This window comes from Otolemur garnettii, unplaced genomic scaffold (genome assembly GCF_000181295.1).
Source record: "Otolemur garnettii isolate 467f Iridium unplaced genomic scaffold, OtoGar3 scaffold00317, whole genome shotgun sequence".
Lineage (NCBI taxonomy): Eukaryota > Metazoa > Chordata > Mammalia > Primates > Galagidae > Otolemur > Otolemur garnettii.
This window is the reverse complement of record NW_003852712.1, coordinates 255,522-268,986: the sequence shown is the minus strand read 5'-3', so window position 1 is coordinate 268,986 and position 13,465 is coordinate 255,522. Positions and strand designations below refer to the sequence as shown.

Genomic DNA, 13,465 nt, shown 5'->3' with positions numbered 1-13,465 from the left:
AAAAAAAAAAAAAAAAAAGAAAAGAAAAAAGTAATAGTTCAAACAAGTACTATGCAGCAAAAAAGGCCATCAACAAAGTTTAAAGGCAAACACCAAATAAGAAGAAATATTTGAAATGCTCCTGAGAGACAGAAGAACTAACAGAACAGGAATGATCAAATCATGCTGAAAAAATACAAAGCAAAAGCATATGGCTGGGTGAGGAGGCTCACAACTGTAATCCTAGCACTCTGGGACACTGAGGCAGGTGGACTGCTTGAGCTCAGGAGTTTAAGACTAGCCTGAGCAAGAGCGAGACCCTGTCTCTACTAAAAATAAATTAGCCCAGCATTATGAAGGGCACTTGTAGTCCCAGTTACTTGGGAGGCTGAGGCAAGATGATCACTTAAGCCCAGGAGTTTGAGGTTGCTGTCAGGATGACACCTCAGTACTCTACCAAAGGCACCAAGTAAGATTCTTGCCTCAAACAAACAAACAAACAAACAAAAAACCCACTAAGCATATAATATTTAACATTATTCTCCTCAAAAAAATCATGGGAAACAAAAGCAGGAGTCTATCAGTCTTCCTATAGTTATTTTATGCAGTGAAATGCTGTCTTTAGTTTGCATAAGGTGTGGGCTCAGGCACCAGAGGCATTTCAGCATTAGAACCACTACCAGCTCTGTCTGCCCAGCAAAGGACTACTCAACCTAGGAGAAGGGACTTTTTGAGAGCAGGAAGATAGTAGTAAGAATCCACCAGACGTGCAAGCAAAACACAAGCAAGCAAGTCCCAGAACAAATGCATGTGACCAAGAAATCTGAAAAGATGCTCTACTCATTCAGAAGTAAAAAGTGTAGTTATTACACTTATCACCTCTGTTCATCTATCAGACTGTCAAGATTATCTGGGATGATGACGATGACACCAGATAATTTTTATTGAAAACTTCCTTGATGGGCGGTGCCTGTGGCTCAAAAGGGTAAGGCACTGGCCTCATATGCCAGAGGTGGCTGGTTCAAACCCAGCCCCAGCCAAAAATTTAAAAAAAAAGAGAACTTCCTTTAGCCAGCTACTTGGCTGCACACCCATATCCCACCATTTAGTCCTCACCCCCAACAGACACAGCAGGGGCTGCTAGCTCTATACTGTAGATAAAGAAACTGAGAGACAGGCTGAGTTGCTTGTCTGCAGCCACAGAGCCAGGGAGGGTGGGCTGCGATGTGACAGTAGGTGGCTTGCCTGCAGATTCTTAATTGAAAGATACCCTGAAGTCTCAGGACCCCTTTACACTCTTAAAAATTATTGTGGAATCACTCTAAAGAGCTTCTGTTTATGTGGGTTACACAATATATTTACACCATATTTGAAATTTAAGAAATTTTAAAATATTAAATCTAATATACTACCCAAGGTAATATTTTTATGAAATATAGAATAGAGGTACTGTTTTGCATTCTTACAATTTTTTTTTTTTTGAGATAGAGTCTCATTCTGTTGCCCTTGGTGGAGTGCTGTGATGTCATCATAGCTCACAACAACCTCAAACTCCTGGGCTCAAGCAATCCTCCTGCCTCTGCCTCCCAAGTAGCTGGGACTGCAGGCGCCTGCCACAATGCCTAACTAGTTTTTTCTACTTTTAGTAAAGACAGGGTCTCACTCTTACTCAGGCTCGTCTCCAACTCTGGAACTTAAGCAATCTGGCTTAACACAGGCTGGATCCTCCTATCTGCTTCTACATTTAGGCAGCTGAGACATGTTCTGTAAGTAGCACATGTAGAAAACTCACCTCACACGGATATGGAGTTAGAATAGTAAGGACTTCTAAGGACTTGGAAGTCTTGGAAACCCACAGGGGTCCTCGGTCCACACTTTGAGAACCACTGCCCAGTGGGCCTCCCCACTCAGTGAAGTGCAGAGTCAGATGTGAAAGTCAGCCTGCTGGCTCCTAGACTCACACACTACCCCTGTTATCCTTGGCCATGGCTGGACATGAAGCCAGACCTTACCTGTCCATTGAGGTAGATGAGGTCGAAGGCGTATAAACACACCTGCACCTGGATCTCTGATGCATCCACCTCCTGGATTAGGAAAAAATGGAAACCAGGAGTGGGAAAGATGCCAGAGGGCTGGGTGGGGCCCCCTCACATTGTACCTAAGGCAGACCCCACAGTTGTCTTCTATTTGCTCCCTCTCCCCACCTGTGAGGGTGACAATGATGTTGGCCCTGGGTATGGAGTCACAATGGCTTTTAGCTAGTTCTGACAAGCTCACTCAAGCTTTGCTAGATATTTGCTCTCCTGGCCACCTTTGCAGCTAATGAGGGTGACATGACACAGCTCTATAGAGGTTCCCAGATCATCTTTCATAGCAAAGTGGTAGAGATGTGAGAAAAGGGCCCTTCCTCACCTTCCTACTTGGGATGCTAGGACGAGAACGTAATGGCTGGAGCTGTGGCAGCCATTTTGCAAAAAGCCTGACAGAAACTGTATTCAGACTGACAGTCTGCCCTTCCAGGGATTGGATAGGACCTGTAGCCAGGTCTGGGAAGATGAGGGTGTATGGGGCTGTGGTAGGCAATGGAGGGGGCCAAGGGTACCTTCCGTTTGCGAGTGGTAAGCACTTGGAATGGCTGGATCTGCTTCTTTTCCCGATCCCAAGCCACAGCTTCAGTGTCCAGGATAAAGGATGTGACCGATGGGAGTTTAATCTACAAAGTGAAGGACAGACGTGGGGCTTGTAAGAGATAAAGGATGAAGACAGAAGAAAAACATGGGGAAACAAATTCCCTTTTCCTTCCAGAGTTCTCAAGATCTACAAAGAGATATGACAAAACAGATCCCTGCCTGTATTCCCTTTTGGGGTGGGCACAAACTTTTCTGAAAAGGGACTATTTAGTCCTACAAGGTGGAAACCCAGGAGCCTTTGTCATCTCCCCTTCCTCTCATTCACATTCATTTTCTCAGTGAACCTGTTTATTTTCTCTCCAAAATCTCTAAGTTGTCTATCTACTTCCCACTACCTCACTGAGATCAGTTACTTCTTCCTTCTGTCTCCCCCATCCTGCACCTCCCCTCTTAGTCTAGTCTACTCACAGCAGCCAGGGGACCCTGCCAAACCCCAATCTGATCACAGTACATCCCCTCTAAAACCCATCCCATGACTCTCCCAAACTCAGGGAGTTTCTTCAGTTAGTCCTTACTGGGCCCCCTCAAGCTTGCTCTTGTCACCTTAGCACATCTCCCTGTTTTTAAAATGGGCTATGCCCTCCGATCACTGGGGCTTTGCACATGCTGCTCCCTCTAGAATGCCTTCCCTGTGCTCCCCCTGTACTGTCCTTGGCCTCCACTGGGAAGACTTCTTTTCCCGCAACAGAATGCTGTGATGCACAAATCCAAGGGGAACCATCCCTGGTGTATCCTTACACTGTGCAGCTTCCCTGACATTAGTCTAAGTCACATCTGTTTCTTATACAGGCTTATAGAAGGGGTCTTTTTCTTCCCTGCCCTGATCAAAAGCAGGACTCTCAGGTGAAAATCTGCCTGCCCCATCAGACTGTGAGCTCAGAGAGAGCAGAGACCATGGCAGACCTTCCTTTGTCACATACCAAGCAAAAGAAGCCAGATATAAAAGATTTTATACCACAGGATACCACTAACAGGAAACTAGAATAAGCAAAATTAATCTATGGTGACAAAAAGGCTGATCAGGGGTGGCCTCTGGCGGATGGATGGTGGGAGGAAAAAGGAAAGGTCTTGCTTGGCCAGTGGTATGGGAAATGTTCTGGAGTGATAAAAATATGGAAATGTTTTATAGCGACTAGGTGTTGGTTACACAGGTAAATCTGTGAAAACTCATCACTCATTATGTATACATATACCATATACACAAAATCAGAAGCTTTTTTACAGAAATTACAACTTAGTAAAATTAAGAAATACAGTTAGTGCTTGGCACTCAGCGGGAGCCCCACTAATGCACATGCTGTGCTGGGACTCTTGTAGTCACCATCTCTAACAGCAGCATCCTGAAACTGTTCTTGCTCTCTGAAAGGACAATTTTCTAATAATTAGGGGCAAGCAAGGGGAAAGACTCTTTGATAGGAGTCTTAAGGCAGGCCCATAGGGCCCACACGACTCTGGGCTTCATTCTGATGCTGGGGCCCATCTGCAAGCTGGCTCCCTTCACCCTCGTCCCCATTCTTTCTCCTTGTCTTTCCTGCTAAAAAGCCTGCAGAGTTAGATTCTGGCTTTTCAAGCTTCTGCCACCATAGAGTGGCCACAGGACCCAGTGCTGGGCTAGACAGTGACTCCAAGCTAGAGTCAGCCAGGGTGATTGAAAGCTATCTCCATGGAAGGGGACAAAAGCTAGAAGCCCTTTTCCCTCCGTCTGTCTAGAAGTGTGGCATCTGTTTGGGAAACAATGATAGGAGATAGGCACTAGGAAGAAAAGCCAATCAGCCAAGGACATGGTAGAAGAGAGTGGCAGAGTGAGCTGGGTTTGGGAGGACATCAGTGCTCAGTAGAGTCAGTGCTGGGCCACTCACCTCCAGATTTGAGAAAACATAGCATCTGTGTATGCCATGCATAAGTTGGTGCTCTGTTACTTACAGCCAAACGCAACCCAATTTCCTTCCAGCAAAGCCCCCAGTGTGCTGAACTGGCCTGGATGGTCCCGACTGCAGACCCTGCCAGAGTGAAAGTGCACAGCAGATGCCCACCTTGGGGATGCGGCTGATGATGTCCGGGTACTTCCCAGTATTATCCTCCTGATTCCTGCTGAAGATCTTCACCTCCCCGCCTTCCAGAACATGGATCTACCACAGTGGGGGAGGGAGAAGAAATCAGAGCTGAGCACATCCTACACGGCCCCTCCTTTCTCTCCCGCGCCACCTTCATTGCTTGAAGGTTCCAGTACTCTAGAGGAGGAACTAACGATGTCCATGAAGCCCCTATGATCTCTTTTATTTATAATCCCTACTCCTTTCCTCCTGTAAACATAGGTTTCTCATTGGATGCACATTCTTAACTTGCCTAAATGCTGTTATTCAGTAAATAATTTTGGTCTCTGTTGTCACTTTACTAGTTTACTTTAACCCAGTCTGGCCATAGTCCTTGAGCAGGGGGCTATGTAGTTCAAGAAAGTTGATATATAAAAAATCATTGTCAGCCAGGCACGGTGGCTTACACCTGTAACCCTAGCTCTCCAGGAGGCCAAGGTGAGTGGATTGCTTAAAGTCAGGAGTTTGAGACCCACCTGAGCAAGAGATACCATCTCTACTAAAAATAGAAAAACTAGCCAGGCATGGTAGCAGGCGCCTGTAATCAAGCTACTCAGGAGGTTGAGGCAAGAGAATCATTTGATACCAAGAGTTTAAGGTTGCTGTGAGCTATGACACCTCAGCATTCTATTCAGGGTGACAGAATTAGAGTCTATCTCTCCCCCCCCAAAAAATTGTCATTATCATAAATCATTGTTTCTTACTTTCTGGAACGTGCTAAGTGTCTATCAAACCCATGACTTGAAACTGCCTCAAAGCTCTGCAAGACGCCCACCCACCTCTGTGGGTCACAGGATACACGCACATGTCATTGCACTAGGGGGTTATGCAGGCACCTCCCAGGATGGCTGCTATAATGAACACACCTACCAACAGGGCACAAGTGGAGCCAACATTTCCTGAGTTCCCCCTGCCATAGGTTACAACTTTTGATGAGGCTGACTTCAGATGAGACTGTGAGGTGGTCACTATCACACTCATTGCACAGAGATGGGAACTAAAGCCCAGAGACAGTGTGTGGCAGATGCTGGCTTTCTGTTCACGTCTGACTGCCCCCACTGTGCTCTGTGGCATTTCCTGCCTCCTGTGGGCACTCCCCATACCTGTGCCCTCTGCCCATCATATTTGTACTCGCAAGTGAAAGCTGCCTCATCAAAGCGTTTCAGGACTTCACTGACACTTCGAGTGGGATGGGCCAACATCGGTTTCAGGGGGATGCCTGGTAGGGAAGAAGAGAGTGGGTTAGGGCAGATCAGGGCAGAGGGAAGGCAATGACTTAAGCAGGGAATGTCGTGGAGGAGAGTGATGGGTCCCAGGACCCATGCTCCCTTCTCAGCACGGAGTAAGACAATGAACCTTTCCACATATTAGAAGGGCACCTGTCTCCCATTTGGGACAATCCGAAGGCCCCCTTCAAACTAGGAAAGGCCATGTGACTGGAACAAATGCAAGATCTGATTTGGGTCACAGCTCTACAAGGAATCTGGTTGCCTCCCCTCCCCTCACAACCTAGAACAGGAAGTGAGCCACCTCTGATCACACATGCTGGGGCGACAACCTCGGGAAGGCAGAGGGACATGATAGAAGAAGTCTAGGTCCCTGGGTGATCCCTAGAGCACAGGGCTGTACTCTCCCAGGCTACCTGCTCTGCTCTGGTAACTGACATGCGAGAGAAAACATTTCTCTGCAGCCTGACACATTGCCCTTGCCACATCTTCATTACAGCAACTTCATCTACACGCTAATATGGAAGGGAAAGGACACGGAGAAAAGGAATGGGTTTTAGCACCAGGGAAGGGAATCAACTTTGGTGGAGAGAGAATAAGATTCTGCAGGTGCCTCAAAGGATGCCCACACCCACGCTGGTTCAGAGGGAACGGCTGCTGTTGGACCTAAGAGGGTCTATGGGGCCCATACCTGGGCTCAGCCTGCAGTGCTCCGGAAGATGTTCCAGGCCATGCTCCAGCAGCACAGGGACAATTCGGTCCAGGTCAGGCACCTCACTGGGGTATAGGGGCAAGAACAAGATGTATGAATCTTCCTAGAACTTGCATAGCTTGGAGAGATACCCTAGCCCGTGCCCAGAAGCTTGGGCTCATAAACCCCTTTGCCTATCTCTCATCCTGGCACTGCCCTCTACTGCCACCGTCTCTGTTCTCCCTCAGTGTCCCTGTGACTCTGACTCCATCTTCCTTAGGCTGAGCAAGCCTGCCACCATCCCCGCCTGTCACCAGCAGACCAGTGAGTGATTCTCTACTTAGCCTATACATGAGAACCAGTCAGGCCTGTGTTAAAGAGCTCTATGGAGCCTCAAATAAGGATGAATTAACACCTTCTGTAGCAATTTAGAAGGACCTGGAAACTATTATCCTAAGTATCTCAAGAATGGAAAAACAAACACCACATGTACTCATGATTAAATGGAAATTTATGGGCACACAAGTGGACAGAAGGTAAGTAATACTCAAAATCAAGTGGCAGATGTGGGGCAGGAGGGGAGGGGCAAAACCCCATCTAATGGGTACAATGAACACTATTTGGGTGATGGGCATTTATAGCTCTGATCCAAGCCATGTAATAAAGACATTTGTATCCCCTTAATATTTTGAAATAAAAAGAAAAGAACACAAGATTTTCAAGACCAAACTCTACCTGCAAAGATTCTGATTTCATTGGTCTGGGTCTAAGGGCAGCAGTTGGTGGAACCCTGTCTGCCGGTAGAGGCAAGTCCACCACCCTGGCCAGGAGCTCTGCTGTATGTCCAGCACTCAGGGTGGCCCCTGAGGCATCTATGGGACTGTTCATCAGCCCTTCTGCCTCCGACACCATCTCCGGGACACCCATCATTTCACTGTCACCAGTCATGGGTCAGTTGCTGGTCAAGGTCTCCCCCACATGGCCCCCTCTGGAGCCCTCGCCATCACTCCACAGATGTTCTCTCTGTGACTGTCATGACCCCTTGCTACACATCAGTCACCAGCCCTTCTCTGGTTCTTAGGGCCTTTCGGCATGCATGGCCCTGCTCAGAACTCAGAGACCACTTGATGCCTGCTGCCCTCACTGGCTGTCAGTGTGTCTCTTTGCCTCTCCCTGGATCCCTGGCCCTTCTCTGTCTGCCACCTTTCTGATCTTTGTCAGCACCTGTGTGCTCAGGACCAGTCTCATCTAGATCACAACCACTTTTCCCAGTGACCAGGCCCACCCATGGTCACTAACACTGACAGCCACTGGCTCCTCCTATTTCACTTGGGCCCCCCATACTGCGCTCACCACCCCTCTGGCTCCTCCCTGGCCCCTGGCCCCTGGCTCTCACCAAAATGTCCGTTTCAGGATCATGACTTGGTCCTCCAGCCATGACTTTCTGGCCTCTGCTGTCTTGCCCTTCCCAGCATCCACCACGGCTAGGGGGAATTCTAAGAAAAAACCCACCAGAGAGGGGTAGGGATGTGCCTGACCCTTGGGGTCCACAATGTGTGCTTTGCTATATGACAAGGAACATAAACCTAATGGCCTAAGAGAATCTGGAGTGGTAGGAACTACCTGGGGAAGGGGTGGGGCTAGACTTGTGAAGAAAAGGGAAAGCCACATTTGCTCTGGTAAGGGGCAGAAAGATTGGCCAAAGGGGGTTCACCTTGGCCTGGGGGTGTGAGGCTCACAGCTTGGGCAAGGGCTGCTAGCACCGATTGCTCTGCCAGCCCCAGGCGTAGCCGTCCACTCAGGGACCTGGGGAGAGAGCAGGTAAGTGGGTGCACTTGTCTGCACCATTCCAATCTTGCTTCTACCCTTCTTTGCTCCTTCCTTCCCTAGCCCACCTTGATGCTTTGCACATCCTCTCCTTAAACCCAGGATCTTCTAACCCTGGACCTAAGAGATCTCACAGCTCCATTTAACAGATGAAAAAAAGGTGATGCCAGTCAATAATGGCTATTACCATGGGCACAGACTGGGTGGCAGCAGTGGGTACCCTACTGGTGCCTCTCAGCTGTTCTGCAGGGGTGCTGAGGCTCAGGGAGAGTGACTCAGGCACAGAACTATGTCTGGGTCCTGCACATGACCCTCAGACCTGACCTGGCACAGGTCTTGCTTTGAGTCAGTGGCCATGGGTAAATGGCTTAACCTCCCTGTGCCTCCACTTCTCCAGGTGCAAACTGAGGGTGAAGACAACAGGGCTATCCTCATGGAGCTGGTGGGAGAAGCTGGCAGGATGAAGCACCAGGCTCAGGCCACAGTAGAAATGCTGCAGGATGCAGGCTGACAATGATTGTGTTCCCACAGTCATGCCAAACCTTTTGCACTGTGCTGCCTACTCAGACCAAAGTAAATATATATCACCAGCCAATCACAGTATGTTCCACCCATGGGCTGAGGACCTTCTCTAAGCAGCACCAAGGGAGGAGCCAGCTATGAGTAGAAACTGCTCCCTTCCCAACCCCTCAGGGGCTGGACCTCCTGATGGTGCTTTTCTCAACCAAGGGTGGTCAGGGTAGGGATCCTGGCCAGCAGTCCCTCCCAGCCTCTTAGCTCACACAGTCACCTGGAGATGAATCGGGCTTCTGAGTGGCGGCAGGCAACAAAGAGGCCTTTGATGATGTCCATCTTCTTTGTCGTGGACTGGAGGAGGTAGGGGAAGCCAGTCAGTGCCTGATGGTGAAGGGACCATGCCTGCCTGCTCCATATCCACCCCTCATCCCCCTACCCTATCCCTGTGTCCCAGCTCCCATGGCTTCTGATTCTCAGGGCAGTGACAATGAGCCAGCTTTCCTCCTTGCCTCCCTGCCCACTTTGATCCAAGAAATACATATCGAGTCCCATCAGTGGCCAGCATGACATTAGGTGCTGGAATCTTCAGGGAAAATCCCCCAGGCTTGAGTGCAGGAAGGAGGAAAGGGAGCTCTGTACCCACAGGTAAAGCTGAAGAGACTCAGCCCAAACAGCCAAGCCATTCACGGCTCCCCAAGCTGCCAGGGCTCTGGGGTAAGCCCCATACTCACAGCACTGCCAGTGAGTCTAGCGATGTCTAGGAACTTGCTGAAGACCCCGGAGGCAGTGAGTGGGGGTGGCGGCAGCATGAGCCTCTGGGTGCTACGGCTGCTCTCGGCTACCAGCCCGACATCTCCCTTCTCAGCCACCTCAGCCCGGATGGATTCTAGCTGCCGACCTTGAAGGGGAGATGGTGGGGTGGTGATGGGGGCAACTGTGGTGGTATCTCCCTTCACTGATGGCCTGGATGCATTTTCTCTGGCTATGCGTGCTTGTGGTGAGTCCCTCACCTTCCCAATCCTAATGCTTACGATGGCTTGGTGACTGTCAGCACTCCAGGGGTAGGAAGTTATCAGACATTCACAGGGAGCAAGACAGGCAGTTGACCAATGTGTCCACTCAAGGGAGACATCTGGGCAGGCATGTCAGGGTGTAAGTGGAATGAGATCACCAAGCGAGTGTGACAGAGCAGAGAGAAGGCCAAGGAACCCTTTCCTCTACCTGGTCATTAACATCCTCCAGCAGTGACCAATGTCCTTTTGCTTTGTCTGTTTCAAGTCACCAATTTAAACATATGGAATGTGCTTATTGTCCAAAGCAGGACCCCAGGGGCTCCCCGGAGTAGAGACTTGAGCCACCATGACGACTGTGACCAGGTGCTCTCTCAACCTATTACAACCAAAACACCCCTTGTCACCACAGGTACTTTGTGTCTTATGTTTTCTATTCTGAAATGAAATGCAGGGGTAATATAACCTACCTACACTTATCAAGATAATGCCCTAACGCTAGACAAGAAAGAAAAGGACAGTAACCTACAACAAAACAGCACACATGCCAGTCTATGGACTCCTGGCCACCACACATAAGATATACCTAAGGACAGACTTTGGGCCTGGGGTGGGATCATCACTAGGGAGACAGCTACTGTGTGAATGTTTTCTGTGCATGATGAATCAACTCAATTGTCAAAAGGGAGGGGATTTTCCAACATGGTGAACAACTCACAACAAACCTGGGAGCCATGAGAGCCCCAGGAGGCACAGAGACAAGGGGAAACACAGACGTGTTAAAGACAAGAGCACAAAAGGCCCTGGCCACGAAGCATCACTGGGCAGGGCACTAGCAACAACTTCTTTCATGAAGTCCTCTTGTTTAAGCCAGTGTAGTTGGGCTTTCTTGTCACTTGTAGCTCAAAGTATTCATAACAGATACCGTCTGCACTAGGTCTGGTGTGGTGTACACGTTCAATAAACTTAGGTGAAAGAATGAGAGAATTTTGAGTATCCTCTCCTCTCCCATGACCCCATAACTCTCTCCAGACTCCCCTCAGTCTGAGCCCTTTTGTCTTCTCGTGAAACCCTGAAGCCCCTCCTTCCTAAAATAGTGGCTTTCCCCACAGCTCAGCCTCAAGGTCCCCTTCATATCCTTCTTAGACATCCCCTCCCTGGGCAGGTGGCAACCCACCAGTACTTAGGTCATGCTTCCTAAGCTGATCACCAAACCCTGGCCTCTGACACAGATCTAGTGAGCCTCAGACCCACATCTCAGATGGCCTTGGATTGTCCACAGACACAGGCTGCTTGTGCCAGGTCCTAGTTGGGAACAGTTAGCATTTTCTGCAGTGCCCCCCACTCCCTACTCCAGGGTTCCCACTGTCTGGCAGGTCCCTCCTGTAACCATCTCTCTCTGAACCTACCCTCTCTACTGTTCTCTACAGCCCTGACCCACTCCTCTTTCCCTAACCTTTATACTCAGCCTTCTCCCCAGCTTCCTAGTGTTCCATTTGTCCTCCACAGGGGCCAGACCGGACCCTACCCCAGCCTGCACATGCTCTTCCTGTGGTTCCTCAAAGCCTCACAGGGAACACCCAGTGCTCCCAGACACTTGGAGGATGCAACCCACGTCACTGCCCCCCAGCCAGTGTTGGCAGCTCAGTCCTGACCCCGACCCTATTTAGTGCCACTCTTCCTCCTTTAGCCTTCCAGCTAAAGTTCTTCAAAGTCCTTAGGCCATGTGCCACCTCTCTAAGCCCCAACCCTCAATCCCAGCCCCCAAATCCTACTGCCCTTGCCCCCAGCATTTTTCTCCCTACAGCCCCTGTCCCAATATAGGCCTGGTCCTCCTTCGACTGAATCGTTGCCCCTCATGCTCCCCCAATACCTTTGCAAATTTGTCCCTGTCAGGTTCTCTTCCCTCTTGGTCTCTTCCACTTCCTGGCTCCACCTTCTGGTCTCTCTCCAGTCTCTCAGATCTTCCGAACCTCTCCACTTTCTCTTGCTAAGTTCCCCTCCCACTGGTCTCTCCACTACAAACCCCCTTACCTGTGGCCTGGGCCACGGCCTTGAGAAGGACACCATCACCAACACCAAGCTCCAGGCCCTGCTGGGGTGGCCCAAGGGTATTGAGGCTGAGGTAGAGGACAGGCAAGAGGTCTGGGGGTGATAGGGCCACCACGGAACGCAGCAAGTTGCTCAGAGTTTCCACTATCCGGAGCCTGGAGGAGGGAACAGGGGTTTGACCACCTAGTCCTTCATGGCCAAATGTGGTTTTGTGTGTGTGTGTGGGGGGGGGGGGGGGCGGATACTAAAAGGAACCAGCAAGAAGAGAAAAAGCCTCAAGAACAGTCCCAGGCATGTGACCAGAAGCCACGGGCACAGTCACTGGCTGCTGGAGAGACAGTAACTCGGTGTGACAGTAACAATGATGAGGACAGTGATGATGACCCCAGAGAAACAACAGCTCATCCATGTGGAACATTTTCTAAGTGTAGGTACCTTTTAACTCATAGCTCCCTCTGAGGTAGGTATTATTATTGCTCCCATTTTACAGATGGAAGAAATGAAGGCACAGAAAGATTCCATGCCTTGCCTAAGGTCACAAAGCTAGATAAGTATCAAGTTGAGATGCAAACTGAGGCCATCTGTTTAAGGATCTGTACTCCCTGCCACCAAATAGAATTGTGTTTATGTATCATCAAAACTGGAATGTGTGAGTTTGGTACTGAAAAGCTTAATGGCCTAATTAAGAAGAGAAGCTGTGTTTTTCTTATAGAAGTCTGATCAACAAATTTCTTTAAATGCAGAAGAAATACAAAATGACCATCTGGCAAACACACACCACAGTAATAAATGCAAAAGAGACTCACCATGGGACATTCACTGGAGGGGGCGGAATACCATCCACCCCATATTCATGCCCACTCAGGCCTTAGAATGTGACCTTGTTTGGAAATAGTGTCTTTTGGAAGATGAGATCATGGGGAATTGGGGTAAATTAGGGACGTAAACCCAATGAGCATTCTTATAAAATACAGAAAATGGCAAGTAGTGAAACTCACAGAAGGTGGCTGTGGAGATGAAACAGAGATGCCATAAATGCAAAAATGACCGGCAACCACTAGGAGCTGGGAGGCCTGGGTCAGTTTCTCTCTCAAAGCCTTAGAAGGAACCAAACTCGCTGACACCTTGATTTTTGGCCTTCTGAACCAGAAGGCAATAAATTCCTATTGTCACTAAGTTTGGGATAATTTGTTTGAGAAGCACCAAAACACTAAAACAGATGCTAAAATTAATGGGTAAAAGTTTGAGGAGACACAGGATCCTTCCAAAGTCTCAAAGTAAATCCCCAGATGGGAAAATTGGCAAAGTGCAAATGAAGCCTGTGGATTACATAACAGTATTGTGTTAACATTAATGTCTTGGTTTTGACAACTGTCTTACG

General features: G+C 49.0%; 1 protein-coding gene across 2 annotated transcripts in view; it reads right to left on the bottom strand.

Moving 5' to 3' along the window:
- The window catches only part of LIG1 (DNA ligase 1), a 40,870-nt gene that overhangs the window by 9,034 nt on the left and 18,371 nt on the right, over positions 1–13,465 (bottom strand). For both annotated transcript variants that reach the window (XM_023509035.1, XM_012813850.2), the window contains exons 12-21: positions 12,067–12,239; positions 9,754–9,920; positions 9,297–9,373; positions 8,394–8,485; positions 8,076–8,175; positions 6,680–6,765; positions 5,866–5,981; positions 4,703–4,798; positions 2,582–2,692; positions 1,992–2,063 (exon numbers count right to left, since the gene is read on the bottom strand). In XM_023509035.1, coding sequence (XP_023364803.1) covers positions 1,992–2,063; positions 2,582–2,692; positions 4,703–4,798; positions 5,866–5,981; positions 6,680–6,765; positions 8,076–8,175; positions 8,394–8,485; positions 9,297–9,373; positions 9,754–9,920; positions 12,067–12,239 — 1,090 coding nt within the window. The remainder of the gene's footprint in view (positions 1–1,991; positions 2,064–2,581; positions 2,693–4,702; positions 4,799–5,865; positions 5,982–6,679; positions 6,766–8,075; positions 8,176–8,393; positions 8,486–9,296; positions 9,374–9,753; positions 9,921–12,066; positions 12,240–13,465) is intronic.